The sequence below is a fragment of the Phocoena sinus genome, chromosome 6 (genome assembly GCF_008692025.1).
Source record: "Phocoena sinus isolate mPhoSin1 chromosome 6, mPhoSin1.pri, whole genome shotgun sequence".
Lineage (NCBI taxonomy): Eukaryota > Metazoa > Chordata > Mammalia > Artiodactyla > Phocoenidae > Phocoena > Phocoena sinus.
The window spans coordinates 30,979,327-31,003,128 of record NC_045768.1 but is presented as its reverse complement, the minus strand read 5'-3'; the positions used below and the strand labels follow the sequence as shown (position 1 = coordinate 31,003,128).

Sequence of the window (23,802 nt, the reverse complement as noted above, 5' to 3'; positions counted from 1 at the left end):
AAATTTCCTACTGAGATAAGAGGTACAAAAAAGAAGCATAACGGTACAATACTAGTTTAAAATAGGAGTATTTTTTCCTATGCACCTATGGTCAAGTAATCTACAACAAAGGAGGCAAGAATATACAATGGAGAAAAGACAGTCTCTTCAATAAGTGCTGCTGGGAAAACTGGACAGCTACATGTAAAAGGATGAAATTAGAACACTCCCTAACACCATACACAAAAATAAACTCAAAATAGATTAAAGACCTAAATGTAAGACCAGATACTATAAAACTCCTACAGGAGAACATAGGCAGAACACTCTGACATAAATTACAACAATATCTTTTTGGATCTGTGTCCTAGAGTAATGGAAATAAAAACAAAAATAAACAAATGGTACCTAATTAAACTTAAAAGCTTTCGCACAGCCAAGGAAATCATAAACAAAACGAAGACAACCTATAGAGAATGGGAGAAAATATTTGCAAATGATACGACCAACAAGAGATTAATCTCCAAAATATACAAAGAGCTCATACAGCTCAATATCAAAAAAAACAAACAACCCAATCAAAAAAATGGGCAGAGGGTTCCCCTTGTGGCACAGTGGTTCAGAATCCACCTGCCAATGCAGGGGACACGGGTTTGAGCCCTGGTCTGGGAAGATCCCACATGCAGTGGAGCAACTAAGCCTGTGCACCACAACTACTGAGCCTGCACTCTAGAGCCTGCGAGCCACAACTACTGAGCCCACGTGCCACAACTGCTGAAGCCCATGCACCTAGAGCCCGTGATCCACAAAAAGAGAAGCCACTGTAATGAGAAGCCTGTGCACTGCAACAAAGAGTAGCCCCTGCTCACCGCAACTAGAGAAAGCCTGCGCCCAGCAACAAAGACCCAACGCAGCCAAAAATAAATAAATTTTTTAAAAAATTGGCAGAGTAATATTCCACCTAGAGGGGTAGGATAGGGAGGGTGGGAGGGACATGCAAGAGGAAGGAGATATGGGGATATACGTATATGTATAGCTGATTCGCTTTGTTATAAAGCAGAAATTAACACACCATTGTAAAGCAATTATACTCCAATAAAGATGTTAATAAAATTTTTAAAATTTTAAAAATGGGCAGAAGATATGTATAACTGCATCACTTTGCTATATACCTGAAATTAACACAATATTGTAAATCAACTATACTCCAATATAAAATAAAAATTAAATTTAAAAAATGGGCAGAAGATCTAAGAAGATATACAGATGGCCAACAGGCACATAGAAAGATGCTCAACTGCTCATTAGAGAAATGCAAATCAAAACTACAGTGAGGTACCACTTCACACGGGTCAGAATGGCCATCATCAAAAAATCTACAAACAATAAATGCTGGAGAGGGTGTGGAGAAAAGGGAACCCTTGCACTGTTGATGGGAATGTAAATTGATAGAGCCACTGTGGAGAACAGTATGGAGGTTCCTTAAAAAACTAAAAATAGAACTACCATACGACCCAGCAATCCCACTACTGGGCATATACCCTGAGAAAACCATAATTCAAAAAGACTCATGTACCAAAATGTTCATTGCAGCTCTATTTACAATAGCCAGGACATGGAAGCAACCTAAGTGTCCATCGACAGATGAATGGATAAAGAAGATGTGGCACATATATACAATGGGATACTACTCAGCCATAAAAAGAAACAAAATTGAGTTATTTGTAGTGAGGTGGATGGACATAGAGTCTGTCATACAGAGTGAAGTAAGTCAGAAAGAGGAAAACAAATACTGTATGCTAACACATATATATGGAATCTAAAAAAAAACCTGGTTCTGATGGGACTAGAGGCAGGACAGGAATAAAGATGCAGACGTAGAGAATGGACTTGAGGATGGGGACAGGGTGGGGTGTGGAGGAGAAGTTGTGACAAAGTGAGAGAGTGGCATGGACTTATATTCACTACCAAATGTAAAATAGATAGCTAATGGGAAGCAGCCATATAGCACAGGGAGATCAGCTCGGTGCTTTGTGACCACCTAGAGGGGTGGGATAGGGAGGGTGGGAGGGAGGGAAACACAAGAGGGAGGGAATATGGGGATATATATATATATACATAGAGCTGATTCACTTTGTTATACATCAGAAAGTAACACAACGTTGTAAAGAAATCATACTCCAATGAAGATGTAAAAAAAAAATACTACAATGAGGTATCACCACACACCAGTCAGAATGACCATCATCAAAAAATCTACAAACAATAAATGCTGGAGAGGGTGTGGAGAAAAGGGAACCCTTGCACTGTTGGTGGGAATGTAAATTGGTACAGCCACTATGGAGAACAGTGTGGAGGTTCCTTAAAAAACTAAAAATAGAACTACCACATGACCCAGCAATCCCACTACTGGGCATATACCCTGAGAAAACCATAATTTGAAAAGATACACGCACCCCAATGTTCATAGCAGCACTATTTGCAATAACAAAGGTATGGCAGCAACCTAAATGTCCAATAGATGAATGGATAAAGAAGATGTGGTATATTTATACAATGGAATATTACTCAGCAGTAAAAAAGAATGCTATAATGCCATTTGCAGCAACATGGATAGATCTAGAGACTACCATACTAAGTAAGCCAGACAGAGAAAGAAAAATATCATATGATATTGCTTATATGTAGAATCTAAAAAAAAAAAATGATGCAATGAACTTATTTACAAAACAGAAATAGACCCACAGACATAGAAAACAAATTTATGGTTACCAAAGGGGAAGTGGCGAGATAAATCAGGAGTCTGGGATTAACATATACATACTACTAATTATAAAATAGATAACCAACAAGGACCTACTATATAGCACAGGGAACTAGCGTCAATATTTTGTAATAACCTTTAAGGGAAAAAGTTTGAAAATGTATATATGTGTAACTGAATCACTTTGCTGTAAACCTAAAACTAACACGTTGTAAATCAACTATACTTCAATAAAAAACAAAAACAAAACTTTATAAACTCAAAAGTGCTTTATATATATAGCAGTTATAAATTTGCATCTATATCTCAAATATGCAAACGTATCGTTTATTTTATTTTATTTTTACTGAGATGCAATTCACATACCACAAAATTCACCCTTTTAAAGTGGTCAGTTTGGTGGTTTTTAGTACATTCACAAAGTTGAGCAACCATCTTTCTTCTGTTTAAGTCCAGAAAATTTCTTCATCCCCCGCAAAAAATCCAATGCCCATTAGCAGTCACTCACTATTTTCCCTTCTCCCCAGACCCTGATGTCCACTATTTTACTTTCTATCTGTGGGTTTGCCTATTTTAGACATTACATATAAATTGACCATACAACATAAAAAAATAAAAATAAAATAGGAGTATTTTTTTTCCCCAAGACCCCATGTGATGTGTGATTATTTCTCCCTCTTCAGTCTTAAGTGGGGCAAGATCTATACACACTCAGTTTTCCTCAACAGAAGCTCTTGGCCCACTCTTCAGAGCTTAAGCTTAAGGGCAGGTTGGTGTGCACAGGGCTAAGTCCAATCCCAAATCAGCAGGCTTCCTACTGGAGTGCCTCAGCTCCAGTGAACTGGCGTCTCCTCATACCGCCACTGCCATGACGATGCAGTGCATGCAAAGCTATGGCGCCCAGCATGCGTGTCTGTTCCTCTCAGGAGCAAGACACCAGCGCCGGTGCCCCTGCCACTTCCTGCCTAGTTGTTGTCCCACAGTGTGTCTCTAAATACATTTAGCAGAATAAGGGAGGAGAGGAGACAGTCCCAGGCAAATTCAAAGAGCAGAACTCATCCAGTGGAATGACAGCATCCCTATTTTCTGAGCAGTCTAAATCCTGGATCTCTGATTCAGGGGGCAGACAGGAGAGAAAGGAAATCTCCCTAGGTTTTCTCCCATGATCTTTGTCTTCAGAGGAGAAGCTCAGGTTTTCCATGAGGTAAAACTGTGTGTGTGTGTGTGTGTGTGTGTGTGTGTGTGTGTGTGTGTGTGTGTGTGTGTGACAGAGAGAGAGAGAGAGAGAGAGAGAGAGAGAGAGATAGAAATCCCTCACTGATTATCCCTTCAGGTTGGCACTATGAGTTTCCATCTTTTTTCACTGTCATTGTTTATGTTTTAGTGGACAGTTGAGAGGTGCTCTATTAGAGGCTGTTAGCAAAGTGCCATTTTAAACTGGAAAATTATACACTTATAATTTAATATGGAATAATTGGCCTTCAGTTCAGAGGCTCCACCTAAAGTCACAGGTTCTTTGTGGCTAAAAGGAATTTATTCCTTTCTTTGCTCACCCCACCAGTCCCTGCTAATTATTACTCTGCAGCCCGGGTCTAGGCTTCCTAATGAAGGCCTCCTGTGTGGACTCAGCAACAAGCAGTCTGGCTTCTGTATTTGGACCAGTTCTTTGTTTGGGAGGCCTAAAGAGATCCTGATAGGAGCCCTATTATCATTTGCCAGTACACCAGTTATCTTTGGCTGAAGATCTTTGTCGTACGCATTTCCTGCGTACGTCACTGCTTTCCCCCACTACATTCTTGGTTGAGTAAAAGGATAGAACTCTGCACTGATTCCTTGGCAAGAAGCAGATCACAGAGTTTCACCTACATATCATAATTTACTAGTGATCAAAGATCCTAATTTGTCCAAAGACGTCCTGTCTGAGATCAGAGGGATCCTGGTAAAACCCTCAGAAGGGGGAAAAAGGACTGTTTTCTAAAAAAAAAAAAACCACTTTCATCTTCCTCTTTCTTCATCCTTTGACTTGCCTGATGGGTGTCAGATCCTTTGAGGCCACAAAGAAGAGGCACGCTCAGGTTACCTTAGCGATCTGTATCATCAAAACAGGGACTGCAGACAACACCATCACCAGATGCCAGTCTCTGTCCTAATGCCACATTTTTTCTAGCCTCCTGGTCCTCTCAGCATTCCAATGCCATTCACCCCTTAGGGATGTGGGAATTCACAGGTGGTTAACCCATTCCATGCCAGCATGTATGGGTCTTGGGAGGAACCCTAGGGCTCAAACAATTTGATCCTCCCTCCAACATTGCCAGTGCAGGCTCCTGTAGTTCTGATACTGTGCTGGATGTGGAACTTCTCTAAAAGTTGTCCAGGGCTCCTGAGCTACATCCCTGGGAGGCACAGGACATGCTTCAACTTGATTTCCAAAAATCATTCTGGAGGTTTCTATTGCCCTGCCCCTGGGGTTTGACAGCCAGCATGAGGTAAGGAGCATGGGATGCCCCTTCACTCCTTCACAACCAGACCAGGCAGGGTTCTGTCTCCTTGGGAGACACCCTCAGCCTCATCTTCCCCATTCTAGGGTTTATTTTAGAAACTCAATGGTCTTATCCTATAGACCATGGCTCTTGGTTTTCCTGTCCGAGTCTTTTCAGAATTCCAAACAAAAACAGCAGTACGTGTCTCAAGCACATAGCTCTGGCAAGCCAAAAGAGCTTTACTTTTAGACTTTGTGTCTGCTATAAATCCATTCCGAAATGTGATCAGCTCCCCTGAAACAAGGAACACCGTTGGGAGCAGAGCCATAAGATAAGTAGAACCAGCTAGGGAGGGTTATAGGAATGAAAAATGTATCTGTTAAAATTTCAAAAAGATTATCTCAAAGAATTTTAGACACCAAGGTAGGATATATAGACACTTTAAAAGCATCTCCTTCAAATCATATATTGCAGTACAGGAGACCATAAACAGTGTTCTATCTGACTCTGAGGACGAAAGCAGCTCTGTTTGGCTTCTGAGGCTTGTAACAGACACACAAGGAGCTCAGGATTAACAGAGGAATAGCTGGAATTTCTTACAAAAGCCCCGTATGATCTGACATTGTCTGTGAATCACCGCTGCCGCTTCCACTGCACTTTGTTGGCATGGCCCATGCCAGGCAAGTGGAATCCCTGGGACTGCCCTTCTGAAGGTACATCAAATACACCAGAATGAAATGTTTGGAAAGCAAATGCTTGTTAAGCCGTCAGGAGAAGCAGACAAAATCCAGGAGAGGCAAAGAGAAGAGGGGAAAGCAACTTTCAGCAATAATATCACATGGCAGCAAAGTGGAAACTTGCCTGTCACAGATTCACTGTGACCATGGACTTGGCACTTCAGACACCTATCCAAGGAGCCTAGAAATCCTCTATCTCAGAAAGAATTTGCCCTGATTGGAAGCATTCTGACAAATAAAATCCCAGAGGAAGATGCTGTCACTTTTCCCTTTTCAAATCACATGTTACCCTAGTTTCCTGGAAAAGTATGTCTAGACAGACTTACTGCCCCTTGAAAAAGCCAGGGACCTGGTCTTTGAGAATCTTGCTTGAAGATGTAAAAAAATTTCTAACCAGACTTCCAGAACCTGTGGGTGAAAATTACCACGAATGATCAGTGAATGCCTACTCTCAGAGGTCAGATGCTATGAGTGTGAGCCGGCTGAAGGTATTAAAAGAGCCAGTTCTCATTCTGATAAAGCACATACTGGCAAAGCCACAAAAAAGAAAATTATAACAATCAGTACAGGTCAAAATTGAAACCGGATGAAGGTTTCAGCCAAACTTGTCTTTGCTTCTGCTCTAATGGATTGACTTTTAGGCGCTGAAGTCAGCACAATTTGCAGATTCAAGACATTGAATATGGAAGTCAAAATTGGATAGAAATTTAATTGAAAATATAGCAGATCCTTGACATTTACAAGGGTTAACGCTGCCTCTCACACTTGCCAACTTCTCCCATAATTGAGTCGCACTTGAAAAGTCTTCTTTATCTCTTCAGATGACTTGTATGTACCTTGGCTCTGCACAGCTGCTCTTGATATATTTAACAGAAAACAGTCCACAGGTAATCTATAGATGTATGTATAGGCTTTGAAAGATCCACAGTGAAACTTCCTATAGGGAATTCTGCTTATTCATGTTCAAGCTTGTTGGGGGTAATCCTATATTCCTGTGGAATTTACCAGAGAACAGATAAAATCCAGGAAATATAGCCTACCCACGGGGTTCTTGGCCAAGCAGGCCAAGTCAGCATGGTGGGTAAAATAACGCCTTCCTCGCTCCGAAATGTCTATGTCCTAACCCCTAGAAACTGTGGATATATTACTTTACATGACAAAAAGGAATTTCTATGTGTGATTAGATTAAGGATTTTGAGATTGTCCTGGATTATTCAGGTAGACAATGTAACCTTATAAGAGAGAAGCAAGAGAGTGAGTCACAGAAAGAAACGTGACAATGGAAGCAGAGCTCGTATGATACGATTGCCGTATGATATGATTGCCGGGGAGGCAGGTGGAGAGCGGGGGCACATGTCAAGAAATGAAGGCAAGAAGCTGGAAAAAGCAAGGAATGAGTTCTACTCTGGAGCTTCCAGAAAGAACACGGTTCTGCCAACACTTTGATTTTAGCCCAGTGAAACCTATTTTGGACTTCTGACCTCTGGAACTGTAAAACAATACATTTGTGTTGGTTTAAGCCACTCTGTGGTAATTTGATACAGTCAACAACATTCATCTTTAACACTCTTCCTCCTCCTTTTCTGTTTCCAACGTCAAATGAAACATCCAATTCAATCAAGGTTTCTAGAGTGATCCTTCTCCCTCTTTTAGGGATGACTCTCTAACAACCTCATTCTCTCACCTGCCATGATAACTCCTCCAAGGAGTATCTGCATTTCCAAAAGGACCAGGGGGAAGATATTTTCTATAGAAGGAAAGAGAACTAATGTTGAGTAACTACTTAATGCCAGGCACGCAGCAGGTGTTTTGCACATATTTTATTTCATCTTTCCAACTCCTTTCTGAGGTATCACTCCCCCCAACCACTTTGTGATAAGGGTACCAAGGTTCAGAGAAGGTCAACAATGTACACTGTGAACGAGTCACCAAAGGTGGGTCTGGAGCCCAGCTCTACATGACTCCAAAATTCAAATTCTTTCCATTAGCACATGCTGCTTCTAATTTACTTATACAAAATAATGAAATGCTAACAGCAGCGTGACTGCACCAATTTGGAAGAAACAGTGGTTTGGGAAGCAGGCACCACTCCCTGGAAAGATAAAGGTGAGGGGACAATTTGACTCTGGGGAGAACCTTTCTGATAGGTTGTCATGGACTCTCACCGCCGTTTTTCTCTCAGGGACAAAACCAATCGATGGGGTATGTCACCTTTCCTAATTATTTTAAATCTCTTCATAGGGGTATTTGCTTTTGGACTTTTTGCTACTGATATTTTTGTAAACGCCGGACAAGTGGTCACGGGGCACCTGACGCCGTACTTCCTGACAGTGTGCAAGCCCAACTACACCAGCACAGACTGCCGGGCTCACCACCAGTTCATCAACAACGGGAACATCTGTACTGGGGACCTGGAAGTGATAGAGAAGGCTAGGAGGTCCTTTCCCTCCAAACATGCTGCTCTGAGCATTTACTCCGCCTTATACGCCACGGTGAGTATGACCCATGTGGAGTTTTGGCTGTGATGGGTCTCTCCGCCACCCTCCCCCGCATTCTTTCATTACTTCTGGTGACTTTTAAAGTCATGTTACAATATGTTTCTCCTTTATTATATCATGCTGTTGCCCCCACCCTCAACATCCCAATTTAAGACCTGCCAGAGGATGTTAATTCTGGCAAGACTGTTGATAATCACTTAATCACATCCTCCCATTTTACAGATGCAGAGACTGAGGCCCAGAGAATAGCTAAGAACACAGAGTCAGAGCAGAGGCCCAGGCTCCTGGCACCAGGTATAGGGTTCTTTCACTGCCCAGAACAGCACTCTTTGCCAAAGCTTTGTTTTTTTCTAGAACAGCACACATTTCTCACACTTGTCTACAAATTTGCAGGTGTGTGCCTCGTGTGAACGCCTGCCCGGGCAGTGCGGCAAACCCGGATAAAGACATGGCTTTCCTCTGCTCCTCCTAATACTCTTCATCACTTTGCCAGGACAGATGGGTGATCCTAAAAGACCCCCAACACCCACAAGTTTACTTCTCACTGTTCCCTAGGTCATACAAGTTTTGACTGCCCCCACTGGGGTATAATATTCTGAACTTTCTGCTCTCATCACAGAGAAAGCCCAAAGTGTGTCCCACATCTTAAAATAAAACAAATGATGGTGTCCATCTTTTTTTCCTGCTCTTTAATTGCATCCACTTTGGAAATGACTTCGCTTCACCTTTTTCTGACCTCTGTTTCCTTAGAACCAAGCGTACAGAAGTAGAGGGATCAGTGCAAAGGTTCCACTCCTGGATATCATGTGTATTTACCTGTGGATGAGTGACTATTGCTGAAAACACCCCTTTTCCTTCAACTTATTTTATATTCAGGGTGTGACTAGTCTAGTGATTCTCAGTGAAAGGTGAGGTAGGAGGAGGCAGAGGAAAGACCCCTTTTCAAACTACGCAGTCTTCCCAGAGACTCTGGGTGTGCCCTCGCCCCACCCCCAGGGAGCATGTTCCCTCTCATTCAACGACAGTCACTGCACTCCCTACTGAGTCTGCTTCTGATGGAAGTGTGTCCATGCCATCGCCCCAAATACGTACATTCAGGGTGGAGTAAAGGTGACTGACTACAGGTCTGGTCCACTTAGTAGAGTTTGAAAGAAATTGCTGAATATTCTCTTTAAAACAATGGCACTTTTTTGTCCAATTTATAGGATAACATCTGTAGGATCAATTTTCCAAAATAAGTCTAATTATTTCTTTTAGATCTACTCTTTAATGAATACATATCAAAAGTGATTTCAGCTACCCCCATATTAAGGAAACATGAACATAAATAATACAGAAGTCTGATTTACAAACAGACCAGTTTAGCTCAGTGAGGTTTCTTGGCTTTACTGCCCACCCCCCAAAAAAATCTACACCAGGTATTTTTTAAACAAAGTCTTTTCAGGCATTTGGCATAGTTTCCAGTTTTCAAAATAATCGCTTTGTATCTTAGATTATCTAGGACCTAGGTTATATGAAGCAAGGTACTCTTGCACCTTTTTCTGTATTTTTATCAAACTCAAGTCATTGTTGTATGAGATCAATTTTTACAACACCATTATAAAAATAAATCTGTTACTCATCAAAAAATACTGTCTCGTCAAGTGAGATATAAATTTCTCTTGGGAAGAAAGAAGTTATCTTACTCAGAATAGATGCTTATATAGCACGTTTTCAAGGATTCAGATATAATCCAATTCAAATCATGCCCCACAGACTATAATCAGAAACCCTGATACAAGATTCCAATTGTGTAAACATTTTTCCGAGCCCCTATTATGTGTGCTTTCAGAAATTACTCAACAAGGACTTCCTAAGTACTAGTTAATGCTGTGAAGAATACTAACTAACCACAGGCCCATGTTATTAATAGCTTGTAATTTTGGGCTTCCCTGGTGGTGCAGTGGTTGAGAGTCCGCCTGCCGATGCAGGGGACACGGGTTCGTGCCCCGGTCCGGGAAGATCCCACATGCCGCGGAGCGGCTAGGCCCGTGAGCCATGGCCGCTGAGCCTGCGCGTCCGGAGCCTGTGCTCCGCAACGGGAGAGGCCACAACAGTGAGAGGCCCGCGTACCACAAAAAAAAAAAAAAAAAAAAGTTTGTAATCTTATAGGAAAGATTTATAAAGGCTTTAATTAAAAAACAATATAGAAGCATAAAAAACTAAATTTAAATATATCTAGTATAGATGTTAAGTGACATTTCCTACACAGCCTCAGAATGGTGTAATGATATGCTCTAATTTATGTAACTCTGATCTAACCACAGTTTTATTACATGTAACAGAGAAAATCCCATCTTCCTGTATTCACACCAGCACTGAAGGATCATTCTAGGGAATTAAGTTTCCACCGTAATACTTTAAAATGCATCTGTGTGAACTTACATGTGCTCAGGCCATACAAGCACACCATAGATTGTAATTTAAGTATTGGCGTACTATTTTTCTGGGTTGCAAACTCACTTAGCACACTTGCTAAGAAGCGATGATAGATCAATTACGCCCTCTAGTGGTTTCTTGTAACCACCACCAAAGGTTGTGTAACAAAGTATTTACTTGTTTGAAAGAGGCACATCTTCCTAACTCTAAGCCACAAGGGACACATTTGGTAACTGAGCCTATGAAATACTTAGGAGTCTTACCCAGCTCCTCACAATGGAATAAGAACAACCTACAACTCACATGTCATAAGTTGCATCATCCTTTACTTACATCAGGACTTCCCAACTTTTTATATGTCGTGGCCCACATAGAAAATTTTATTTTAAAACATGCTGGAGTAAATGAATGGATAGGGCTGATCCAGCTATCACAAGGATTGTGTGAATCAACTTCCCAGCACAACTGAAACGTATTTATGTGACACACTGGTTTGGAAGTTCTAATTCAGTCAATTAACTAATGCTTTTATGTTCATTGAAAGTGTGAAGAATCCGCTAAGATTATGGGGGACACAAAAAGTGAAATGTATTGCCACTCACCTACCTGGTCTTCTCCATAAAATTAATTCTCATAGAAGATTTATTTGGCATCTGAGATTCTTATCTGGGTTTCCTAATACCCCAAGTGATTCTTTAGTTTGTTGCATAAAAACTGCATGCTCTGAACCTGATTATTATGCAGTCATTCATGTCACTGTAATTTCTGTTCCCACGCCCACCAGAATACAAAGCACCGAGACCCATGTACATTCATTCATCGTTCTTGCTTTGGTGCAGGCCCGTTTGTGTGTGGTGTATGTCCATGCATGTGTGTATATACACCGTATGCAGAGGCTGCCAGTCACTCCCTGGTCTCTGTCCTAATCTAGATGTACATCACAAGCACAATCAAGACGAAAAGCAGTCGACTGGCCAAGCCGGTGCTGTGCCTCGGGACCCTCTGCACAGCCTTCCTGATGGGCCTCAACCGGGTCTCCGAGTATCGGAACCACTGCTCCGATGTGATCGCGGGCTTCATCCTGGGCACTGCTGTAGCCCTGTTTCTGGTAGGTCAGCTTCCCTCTACTTTTTTCCCCGCTGGTGCCCTCTGAAGGGCTGCCCAGGATCCTGGCAAGTCAGGCTCCCCAGACTCCAGTCTAAGTCCAAGGTCCTCTGGCCCCAAACTTGTGAGTTGCAGTTACTCGCCAAGTACCCTGTGCCCTTTCTTTCAGAAGTATGACTGCATATTCCCCCTGTGCGTCAGGAGTAGGATGGCTTCAGGAAGGACGGCTTGCTCCACTTGCCTCAACCCTGGCCTTGGGGCTGGGCAGAAGCAATTTAGCATACCTTCAAACCATGATTCTCTAAATACTTGTTCAGGACGTACTGGGAGCATAAGCTAAGTGTTGCTTGGGGGAAGAACAGAGAACGAAATATTGATGCAAGCAGGCAGCTCCTTCTCCAGCATTTCAAGAAACTCCACTCTGGCCCAGACTTGCATATCCCACTCAGAAATATGAAAACCCTCAGCTAACCACACCCAGACTTTTTAGGGGGACTCTTATCTGAACATGCCTCTTAGGCATCTTATTTCCACTGTAAGTGGCCTCTCAACGACATAATACTTCCTGGAGAAGGGTTCTGGTTAACTTTTATTGCTTTTTTAAATTTTTACAGATTTGAGGTATGATAGGCATACAATAAATGGCATAGAAAGTGTATAATTTGACCAGTTTTGACCTACAGATACATCCTTCTCTCCCACCCTTCCTTTCCCTTCATTCCTAAGCAACCACTGATCTTCTATATTAGATTACCCTAAGATTTAATATTAATGGAATCATACAGTATGTATTTTTTATCCTGGCATCCTTTACCCTGCATAATTATTTTGAGATTTATCCATGTTGTAAGCATGTTATCAGTAATTCCTTTTTCTTCCTGTGTAGTACTCCATTGCATGGGCATACCATAGAGGTTCAGTTTTAAAAATTATCTTCAAGGATTTAAAATATACCCAGAAGGGATTTCCCTGGTGGCGCAGTGTTTAAGAATCGGCCTGCCTATGTAAGGGACACGGGTTCGAGCCCTGGTCCGGGAAGATCCCACATGCTGTGGGGCAACTAAGCCCGTGTGCCACAACTACTGAGCCTGTGCTCTAGAGCCCACAAGCCACAACTACTGAGCCCGCATGCCACAACTACTGAGCCCGCGTGTCTAGAGCCCGTGCTCCGCAACAAGAGAAGCCACCACGATGAGAAGCCCCGCACCGCAATGAAGAGTAGCCCCCCACTCGCTGCAAGTAGAGAAAGCCCGTGCACAGCAACGGAGACCCAATGCAGCCAAAAATAAATAAAATAAACTTATAAAATAGAATAAAACACACCCAGAAGGATTTACAGTAAATCACTAGGCCTGCAGATGTTGTGCATGAAATCAATCTCGTAATAACATTCAGCAGGCCTCCCAGAAGCCATCACAGCCTGGATGTCCTTCCTCCCCTTCTGTCCTTTCTGGTCCAAGGCACCCGTTAAGACTAACATCACACGCAGATAGATTTCACAGGCCTATGACCTAACTTCCTCTTGTCCTACCCCTTCCACATGGGGATTCTGTATGTATGTCCTCCCCAACATACAAAATGCACATATGCCTCTCCCAACCTCTAACTCAGAGTTTCCCAATATTTTTACCTGCTCAGATACACACAGAAAATGCTCGCATTTACTCAGAACATTAACTGGCAAGCTCCATTTGAATTCAAAATTATTTTTAATGGATCCAGTCTTTCTTTCTAAAGTAAAAGATGAGGGACTTAAATGCAAATTCTCTGGGTGAAGCAGCAGGAAAAGTGGTGCTGAGACGATCCTGAGATGTTGAGCTCTCAGAAGATATTTCCCTGAGGGTGCTTTTTAAAAGGGGGAGAGAATACAGGTGACTTCAAGAGAAGAGAGGATTTTACAAACAGAGATCAATAGTACATAAGTGAAGGCTGGAACTCCAAAGGAACACTTTTGCTGTCCCCATCAGTCCTGGATCCAGCTCAACCCCAGCTAAAGAGAAAAAGCGGTACTGACTGTTCCAAGCAATTTCATGGGGTCTTTATGGGATGAAATCCAAAAACTTTGTGTTTGCCGAGGCCCCATACTCAAATTCTGCTTTAACATTAAACTTGTGTCCTCTCAGTAACTTGCAGCCTCTTTCCTACCACTTGGTTACTGTTAAGTCTTGTATTGCCTTCCCAATTGATGATGAATGTCAAAATTTGTTTTCCACAAATGATCTTTATGTAAGACCCATACCTGCTGTTGAACGGGTCTGGTAGGAGGCAGGCCACACTGTCCCCCACTGTATCTGCATGTACACACCTCACGTATACACTCGCCAAGCTGGGAAATGGGAGAAGCAGACCTTGTAGAAGAGGATGGAAGCGTTCTAAAGCAGAGACTTGGAGGAGGCCGAAAAAGGGGAGTCTGAACAGAAGCATATTCGTGGCCTGTGTTATGGTTTTGTGTTTCTTATGAAGATGAAATTGGGGGAAGGGGAAGGAAGTTAGTTGAACAATTACTACATGCCCTACACTTTATATACACCAAATCATGTGCTCCCAGGACAACCCTAACAATGTTTTTTACTGAGGTAACTTTGGTTTATAATGTATGTTTCATGTGTACATTATAATTTGACGTCTGTATACAGATGTTCGCCCCCAAAAGTCTACTTTTCATCTGCCACCATATAATTGACCCCCTTAACCTATTTTGCCCTCCCCCCACCCCCCTTCCCCTCTGGTAACCACCAATCAGTTCTGTGTTTGTTTTGTTTATCTTGCCCTAACAGTATTCTTATCCTCATTTTATAAAAGAGGAAAGTGAGGCTCGCAGATAAGTAACTTGCCCAATGGCCACCCAGCCAGTAAGCCAGGAATCTGACCTGCTCTCTCCAACCCCAGAGCTCCTACACCCTCCACTTCTCCCGTTTCCTGAGTGGGGGAAGTTTAAGCAGAGCTGGAGAGTAAGGTAGAGGAGAACCAGGTAGAGAATATTCATGTGAATGTTCTGTGGGATTTGAGGAGCTACAGGAAAGATTCAGAGGCACTGGATATAGAAAACACGATGCAGAACAATGGAAGAGAGTATGGAAAGAGACAGAAGATGGTTAGAACAGACTCAGTTATGAAGCGGCCTCAGTAGGAAATAAAGACAAGTGGGTAGTAATTTAGAGAGGGAGTTTTAATGGAAGCAATAAAAGTGCCACTAATAAATGATGTGACTTTGCTAAGTAACTTAAGGGTAATCATCTTAGGTAAGAGTTAAAGACTAGCTAACATTGCATTTTTGCTGTATGTTTGGCACTTGTTAAGAGGCAAAATCCTATAGCGGTGGTGTGATTTAGAGGCTATGGAGTTTAAATCTGTGTAACCTTGGGCAAGTTACCTAAATTCTCTGTGCCTCCTTATCTAAGTTGGAGAGGATAATAGTACCTCCCTTCTAAGATTGCTGAGTGGATTAGATGAAATAAGGTAAACCCTCAGGACAGTACCAGACACATAAGTGGCCCTCAGTAAATGTTAGCTGTTATTATGAGGTGCTTTACATTCATCGTGTCTTTTAATTGTTGTAAATCTATGAGGTAGGTATTATTCCCATTTTTACAGGTGAGGAAACAAGCTCAGTGGGGGTAGACTGAGCACCCCTGGCCATCTGGTGATCAAACAGATGCTTCCTCAGCACCTAGAATGTGCTCAGCAGCAGACAGCCTGAACCATGCCCCAGGTCTTTCCATGGTCCCTACCCCCTGGCTCACAAGTCACTATGCAACGACATTCTAAGGGGGAAGGCCTGCCACCCGCAGAGATGGCCAGGCATTGACAGCCGCAGTCTGACCCCAATCTTTTTTCCCCTCATCCTGCAGGGAATGTGTGTGGTCCATAACTTTAAAGGAACACAAGGATCTCCTTCCAAACCCAAACCCGAGGACCCCCGTGGAGTACCCCTAATGGCTTTCCCAAGGATAGAAAGCCCTCTGGAAACCTTAAGTGCACAGGTACAGTAAAGTGGTTTTAGCAAACCAAACCCGGAGGCTCCAGGCCTGTTATCTTGGAGGTCAACTAATCCATTTCTCTACTGAAAACAGGACATAACTGAATCCACCCAGCAACAATAAAAATCTGACATGAAGGCCCTCAAGAACTTCACAGCTTCCCTCAGTTAATCCTGTATTCCTTCCAGGGCTTGGCCCTTCCTCAGGAAGTTCTTAGTCATGTCTAACTTAAACCCCAACTGCTTCAGGATACCTTGACCTCCAATGTAGTAACACACTTGTGAAATTTACACCAACCCTTGTGGGAGGCCAGTTTGATTTAGTAACTAGAACAACATTTGGAAAGAAATGCTTTGTTAATGTGTGGCAGCACATTAAGAAAGGTAACTAAGTATCCTTTTGGATCTGTTTTGATGACCGTCAGAAATTCAATGCAACAGTACTAACTGATCACTTATTTACACCAGGACCTTGCTTCATGCCAGAGATGAATAACTAGCCACAGAGTCCTGTGCTCAAGGAACTCACAGATGATCAGGAAAGGTGTATGTAAATCAGTAATCATAACATGGCATGCTGAATCAGATACACGAAGCACTTTGTGAACACAGATGAAGAAGAAATTTATTCTAAGGCAGGGAAAGCCACGGAGAAGACTTGCCACCTGAAATGAGCCCTGAAACATGGTATAAAGCACTGACTTTTGCCTGAGACAGTTGCTAGGTGCTTTACAAATATATTTTTATTTGAACAAAAACTTACTAAATCAGTATAATTCCCATTTCACAGATCGAGAGGAATATGAAAATAGCAACAGTAAATTTCTTCCCCAAGCCACATAGCCAGCAAGTGGGAAAACTGGCGTGAGTAGCTCTTTAAGCAGACAGAATGGGGATAACTAATAATAAAACAGGGTTTTTATATCATGACACGTTTGTCATGTAGCTGAGTCCTGCTAAAGTGTTTATTTTCTGTAATAGTCTATCTCGAAATCTTGTTGTATTTGGCATTTCCTTACTAAATCATTTTTACAGAGTGCAAGAGAAGCAAATCTCCTCCCACTGGAATTATCATGTACTTCCTATCAATACAGTATAAAATATTTCACTATTTAAAGAGTAACTATCAGACATCTGAGAAACTATCCTACTTCTTTTCACATTTAATGAAGTCTAATTTTATTAATGAACCAGAAAAAAAAAAGCTATTTCCACCTTGGGAAAAATATTTAGGGCTCTCCATTAAACCCAGTGCCAAGTATTTTGTTCGTTTTCCCTTCACCTGTATTAAGGTGAAATTTTTGACTTGGTCCAATTAGAAATAACAGTGAAAATTTTACTACTGATTTATTTATATGTAGCCAGTTAATGCAGGTTGAATGACGAATTAGCTAAATAATAAAACCTTGTAATGAAATGGTGAAATAGACTCTCCCTAGTTTTTCTTCCCTGATTATGTTCTTGTACCTGGTGAGGTCAGAGTGGTTCCCTCTATTTTTTGAGATGAAGCAACTAATGACAAAGGTGAATTTGAAAAGCAAGCTGAGATGTTTGCCAAGTTCCACAAACATATCAGTCTGTCCTTGTAAATGCTGTCGACTTTACCCTGAATGTCCTGGTCAAAGAGCACCCTGTTTCTGCCCCATCCTTTTACCCAGCACTGCTCAAGCATCACCTTCTGTCTGAAGCCTTCTCCAGAATTCTCTCTTCTCCCTCAGGACCAGTAGTAGTTGACCAGGCCAAGAGACATCCAGGCCATGTTTTGGGGGATTCTACTTACATTGAAAAATGAAGTGCCAACCTGATTTCAAAACCTGCTATTCACAATATAGATTTTAAAAATTCTTTAAAAATATGTATTAGCTTATTATTCACTACAGGCAGTTGTTGAACTTTTCAAATCTGTCCATGTATCTTTATTTCCATGTATATCCCCTCATCTAGGCACAATTTGAGGCCTTCTGTGAATACCAGGCTTGGGTCAAAGAGACCCCAGGGCCCCAGGTGTGACTGCCCCTCACAATTAATGTCAGTAATCCCCTCATATCTGCCTCCCACAAGGACTGAGAGATTAAGTATATGAACCAGGTCTTTCTTACTCTTTATATTTCCTGGCATTCACTAGGGGTGAAATAAATATGTGATAGATGGACAGATGCAAGCCAGAACCAAAACCAACTAGACCCTCTAGTCAAAACTGAGAACCTAAAACTGGGCTCTAGTCAGTATCTGAAACTCCATGGTAAATAGAAGTTTATGAGTAATGATGAACAGGACTTCTGCAGCCTAGTCAAAATAAAGCTACAGGAAGCCGGATGGAAAGTATTGCCTCTTAAGTGATGCCTTCCATACTAGTTGTGCAATATTCAAGTAACGAAGCATCTGCTTTCCACATGGGTAGTAAGGAGGATATACCCTTTATTTGTGGGTCAAGAAGAGAAAATGAGCATTTATTGCAAGCCCTCACATTCAGTCCTTACAATAATCCTGCAATTTGCATTATTATTCGACTTTATAGATGAAGTAAGGCAAAAAGAGTTTAAGTAACATGCCGAAGGTCACCCAGTCAAGATTAAGACCCAGGCCCATCTAATTCCAAAGGCCCTTAAAAAAAAAAAAAGGCCCTGCTTGCTCTTGTACACCACATGGCCTGACGTTTAAGGAAAATTCCATTTTGAAATCTACAACTCTCAGCATTGAATATGGAAACACGCTCTAGGGGACAGTGTGTGTGAGCTGAGCTGCACAGGGCTGGCAGAGTTTACACTGAGCTACACCTCTTCCAAAATAAATATGCCCTGTGTTTTCCCCTGTGGGCGAGGGCTTCCTGTGCAACAGCAGCAGCCATGGCTTCTACTAGAAGCTGCTCCTTTGTAATTTCTGGGATAGAACCATCTTCCCGGGAGGGGGATCTGAGAGAAGATATGAACCTGTCTTTAAAGCACACATTCTCACATGTGAAGTCCATCCAGCTGTTCAGAGCACCTCAAGGAGAAGACTGTCCAGCTGGGGAGGGAACGCCCTCACCCTCCCTTCCCTTCTTCCAGAGACATCCTTTCCCCTTTGCCACACGGAGCCCCAGAGCTGCAGTGTTCTTTCCTCCTCTCCAAAAGACCAACTCAAATTTGAGTATTTGCCTTCTGTGGTTGAGACGGTACATTTTCTAAAATCTTTCCCCAATAATAAAGAGAAACCAGAAAGTAAAAAATTACAGAATCCAAACGAAACAAAAATGGTCGAGTTTCCAAAGCATTATTTTGTGATGCAACAGAGCTGTTGTATCCTAGAGAGACCAGCTCTGAGCTATCCTCGTCCTGTGGCCTCACACCCACTTTCACCTGCGTAATCAAGCTTAGCGTTGAGCAACTGTGTCTTTGCTGAACACAGTTTATACTAACAGAGAAATGAGAGATGAGCCAGTGTGTTAACTCACTGTGTGTGGTATAAAGTCTCCCGTGTCTCCTGATGGGGGAGGGGCGATATAGGGGGGAGATGATATTTTTTTCTTTAACAAAAAAGAAGGATCCATCTTTCTCAAGACTCAGATGCCTATGACCTTACTCCAGAAGATTCTGATTCAACCATTCTGGGGTGCAAAGCCATATAAGAAAATAGTTCCAGAGGAATTCTAATGCTCGCCACCCCTTGATTTAGAACTAGTGATATTATAGACTTCAAATTATAAATAGAAAAATGAAAAGACTCAGAGAGTTAAAGAAATCTGCCCAAAGTCACCCAGTTAGTTATCTTAGGCTGTTAAACTACTTTATCTTTACCACCCACTTTTAAATGGACTCTTATAAACATATAAATGACCAAATTATTGACCAAAAGTTTAAAAAAGAAAGCATATTATAAAAGTAAAAACAAATTTTTCACATTATGGCAAGAAATATAAAAACCTCAATTTTCACAAATATAGGAGATAAAAGTACCTTGAAAAATATGGAATATTCAGTTTCTAAAATTCATAGTTGAACTCTCAAGAATATACATCTCTAGTGTCCTAAAAACAAACAGGAATCTGGAAACCCATAATGAATTAGATCTAAAGCCACCATTTCTTAAGGTATTTACCAATCCCGTAGACTGGAAGTTTTAAGTTCAAACAAAAGAGAAAGACTTGGGCCTGAAAAAAGGTGGGATTATATATGTTATATAAAACCAAAGAGATAAGGGCTATTATGAACAAACCATATAAACAAAAATTAATGGAACTACAAGGAAAAGTGGACGAAGCTGCAATCATAGATTTTAACACTTCTCTCAGTAATAAGCAAATGAAATATAGTAAAAGACAGATGATTAATAAAGTTGATCTAAGGCACATACATAATCCTTCTCAAAACACACAAAACATTTAAAATAGACCACGTGCAAGGCTATAAAGCAAATCAAGAAACTTCAAAAGCATCTAGATCACATTCTCTGGAAATTCAAAGATACTTTAAACCAAAAACCCCTGTGCATCCGAAAATATTAAACTCATTGCTCTGGAACTCATGACTCGGAATATATCATATGGAAATTTTTCAAAGATTAGAACTGTTCAAAATTAAAGCCACAATGTTAAAAAAAGATGTGGGATGAAGCTAAAGTTACTTTTAGATCTTCAAATGTTTCATAGAATATAGTTAAGTATGATATAAGACATGGTCTTATTTGGGTTGAAAATCAGGGAAGTTTTAATAGAAGAGGTAACAATTCGAGGGTCCTTGGAAGAGCATGTCAGGGAGTGGGAACAGAATGAACCTGAGACAGGAAAGCAAGAGGATATTCTGGGGAGAATGTGTGCATGAGTCAACTAAGGTTTTATCTGCTTGTGTTCACAGAATCACTCTGCCTCTATGACCGAAGTTACCTGAAACGGCTGACGTGTCACAAGCTGCTTTTTTTTTTTTTAAATCACCCTCCAATTCGATACTTCAAGGCACACAGTTACTTGATGTCAAACTGTGAAGACAAGTATTATGTTTATCTAGTTAGAGGCTAATGTTTTGTACATTTTTTGTATGAGGAAGTGATGTAGCTTGCCCTGATTTTTTTTTTTTTTAGTCAGCTTTAATATATTTATGCCAGAATTTTAAACAAAATTTTCTTCTTCAGGTGTGCATCGAAGAACCACATTTATTCAATGGTTGATGTTGTTTTGTGATATTTGTACACAAACCTTCTTTTCTCAGTTTTATAGACACTGAAATGAAATAATTCACTTTAATCTTTTATTATCACAGTTGCTGCCTCCTCCAGAATTTTTGAATTTAAAAATTAAAAAAACTTCTGAGTTGCAGGGAAGACAATGTTGGTTTATGGTAAATTGCAAAATCAATTGTGTAGAAAGAAGTATTGCTTTGAAAAAGAACTTTTTCTGATTCCTTAACATGTGATTGCATTCTAAGTTAAAGTAACATATTAATAAAATCACCTAAGTTACATAAACAATGGCAGGAAATCCTGGATTTGAGGACTGTTGGGTATGATTCTTAGGTAATGGCCTCTCCTGGTTAAGAAATTCAAGATCTTTCTGCAATTATGTCTTTGGGCTGGCAGGTGACACTGCAGCCTTCTTTCCCGAAACACTGCCAGTACCAGCGTCCCCTGTCAACTCAGTTTTCTAGATCATATTGTATGGACTTTATATGAAAATGAATATTTTACAGTTTGCACAGTATTATTTTGCAGAAAGGGTATCAGAGCATCTACAACCTAGAGCCCCAGAGCAACAGCTTGACTTTGTGGCTTTTAATTGTTCTAGAATTTTAACTGCATCACATTTTTCTAGCATGGTAATAACTAATGTGTAACTTCCTTGAGAGTGGGCGCTCCCTTGTCTGTATCTATCAGAATGTTTTCTCGACACTTCCACGTTGGTCCTTCTTAGCTTTTTTTGTACATATTTTTTTTCTAAAGAAAAAAGTTATCACAAAATGTATCTTGGCTCGTGTCCTTTGTTTGAAGCTTCATCCACTGGGCAAAGGTATTTGAAGAGTCACAATGACATGACCTCAATAAGTGTTTATCCTCCTCAGTTCCAGGCCTATGGGATCAATCCTAATAGAGGCATGGCTGATATGTCCTTTCATGAAGGAGTGTGTGTTTAGACAAAAGAATTCTTGAAATTAAGACACTCGGAGGCACATTCTGGATGCCTAGCAAGCCACCTTTGTCTTCAGCTTGCCCATAGATACTTCTAAGGTGTCAGTAAAAAGTCAGAATCATTTTTAGGAAAAGTTACCTCTGCTAAAACTCATCCCCCATCTCATTCAGGCCTAAACTTATTTGCACTTACATGTATATACACTCACACACATCTTTTGAGTGAAGTCTGACTAAAAGTTGGGAAAGTGGGCAAGAAGGGAAAGTGTTGAAAGCCCTACTCATCCCCAATGCTACGTCACAACCATAATCAAGGAACCCAGAGAAGCTGTGATGACCCCAAGGCGGTGCTATACACGTCAGCATTGATATTAGAATCCAGGTCTGACCAACTCCAAAGTCCATTCTTTCCACTACACCAAAATGTCTGCAAACCAAGTCCACATCTTTTCAGAGGTTTTTCAATGTCATCTACCTACTTAGGTATTAGGGTATAATTAGATGGTGTAGCTGACCAAAGCACATCATGAGAAAGATGCATTCTAGTTATGAGAAGGAATAATTTGTAAGCTCTGAGGCTTCCAATCTTGTATAAACTACCTAAGTATAATGTTGCCCAACTTCAGAGTGATTCATCTTCTAAATATATAATTTTTTAATAACGGCAATGAGAGCTCAATTTCATTGTTCATAAGACATTCTGAAAACTACTGGCAGACTCTATTGATTTTACATTGCCCATCTCTTATCACAATGGGAGACCATCTAAATATCTACCAGATACGGCATTTCCAAGAACATAAGTTGACCAAGTGAGGGTTACCCTTCTCCTCTTTCCTCTGGTTTCGATCTGGAAGAACCAATTAGAAGTGTTCTGAGATCTCTGGCCACAGACTCCAGTTTCCTGGCCTTGATATGTTATTGATGACTTCAGTGAGGGATGGTCCACAGGAGACGACACTGGGGCACTTGGAACTAAGGACCATCTCTGGGCTCACATCCCTGGGATCACGGAGCCAGTCCGATTCCTCCCATTATGACAAGGCAACCTTAGTGTTACCCCTGATTTAGCCCCAAGTCATTTCACTGGCTTCACATTGATCCTGGAAGCCTGCCATTTGAGATTCATTTCATAAGGCTAGAGACCCCCCACATGGGCCTTTTACCCAGGACAAAGCCCTCTGTGTAAGTAGGAGGAGTGGTCACTATCACCTCAGGATGAAATCTGCAATGAGCTTTTCTTCCTCTTTTTAAAGAAAGCCCAGAGGAACCTGAGAAGTCTGACTCACTGTGAGAGGGAAGCAGGAAGAAACAAAAGAAAGGCTGATATAGTGTGTGGACATAAGCAACCTCATGAGACTGTTAGCCCCTGAGGATATTTATGACATCTTTCAGTTCTTTGATTCTGCACCCAGAATAGGATCTGACAGAGCCAAGTCTGTCAAATAGACAGGTTCCAGGGTTCCACTTAATTTGTCTGAAGGAGACTGTGACTCACTTGGAAATAAAAAGAATTTGCATGGGGCCTGAAGGTAAATGAAAGATAAGTGTATTTAGATACAGAAATAAGGGTGAGGAAACTGCACTCAGCAGTTATGAAGATGTGGGTGCCTCTCTTGGTAAATTCTAGAGCTCTCTCTAATTAGACTATAATAGACAGAAGGACTGTATGTAGCTCCAGTGAATCAGAAATGCAAGCAGGCATAATCCCATATACAGGAGGAGGAGCAGACATTATTGGTATGAT

At 41.3% G+C, this 23,802-nt stretch overlaps 1 protein-coding gene across 3 annotated transcripts in view; it reads left to right on the top strand.

Annotated features, from left to right (window-relative positions):
- PLPPR1 (phospholipid phosphatase related 1) overlaps positions 1–21,891 on the top strand; it is a 370,056-nt gene extending 348,165 nt beyond the window's left edge. For 2 of the 3 annotated variants that reach the window (XM_032635155.1, XM_032635154.1), the window contains exons 5-8: positions 8,202–8,452; positions 11,808–11,984; positions 15,832–15,963; positions 20,792–21,891. In XM_032635155.1, the coding sequence (XP_032491046.1) occupies positions 8,202–8,452; positions 11,808–11,984; positions 15,832–15,963; positions 20,792–20,824 (593 nt within the window). In that variant the 3' untranslated portion in view covers positions 20,825–21,891. The remainder of the gene's footprint in view (positions 1–8,201; positions 8,453–11,807; positions 11,985–15,831; positions 15,964–20,791) is intronic. The other variant, XM_032635156.1, reaches the window with a different exon arrangement.
- Positions 21,892–23,802: the final 1,911 nt, after the last annotated feature.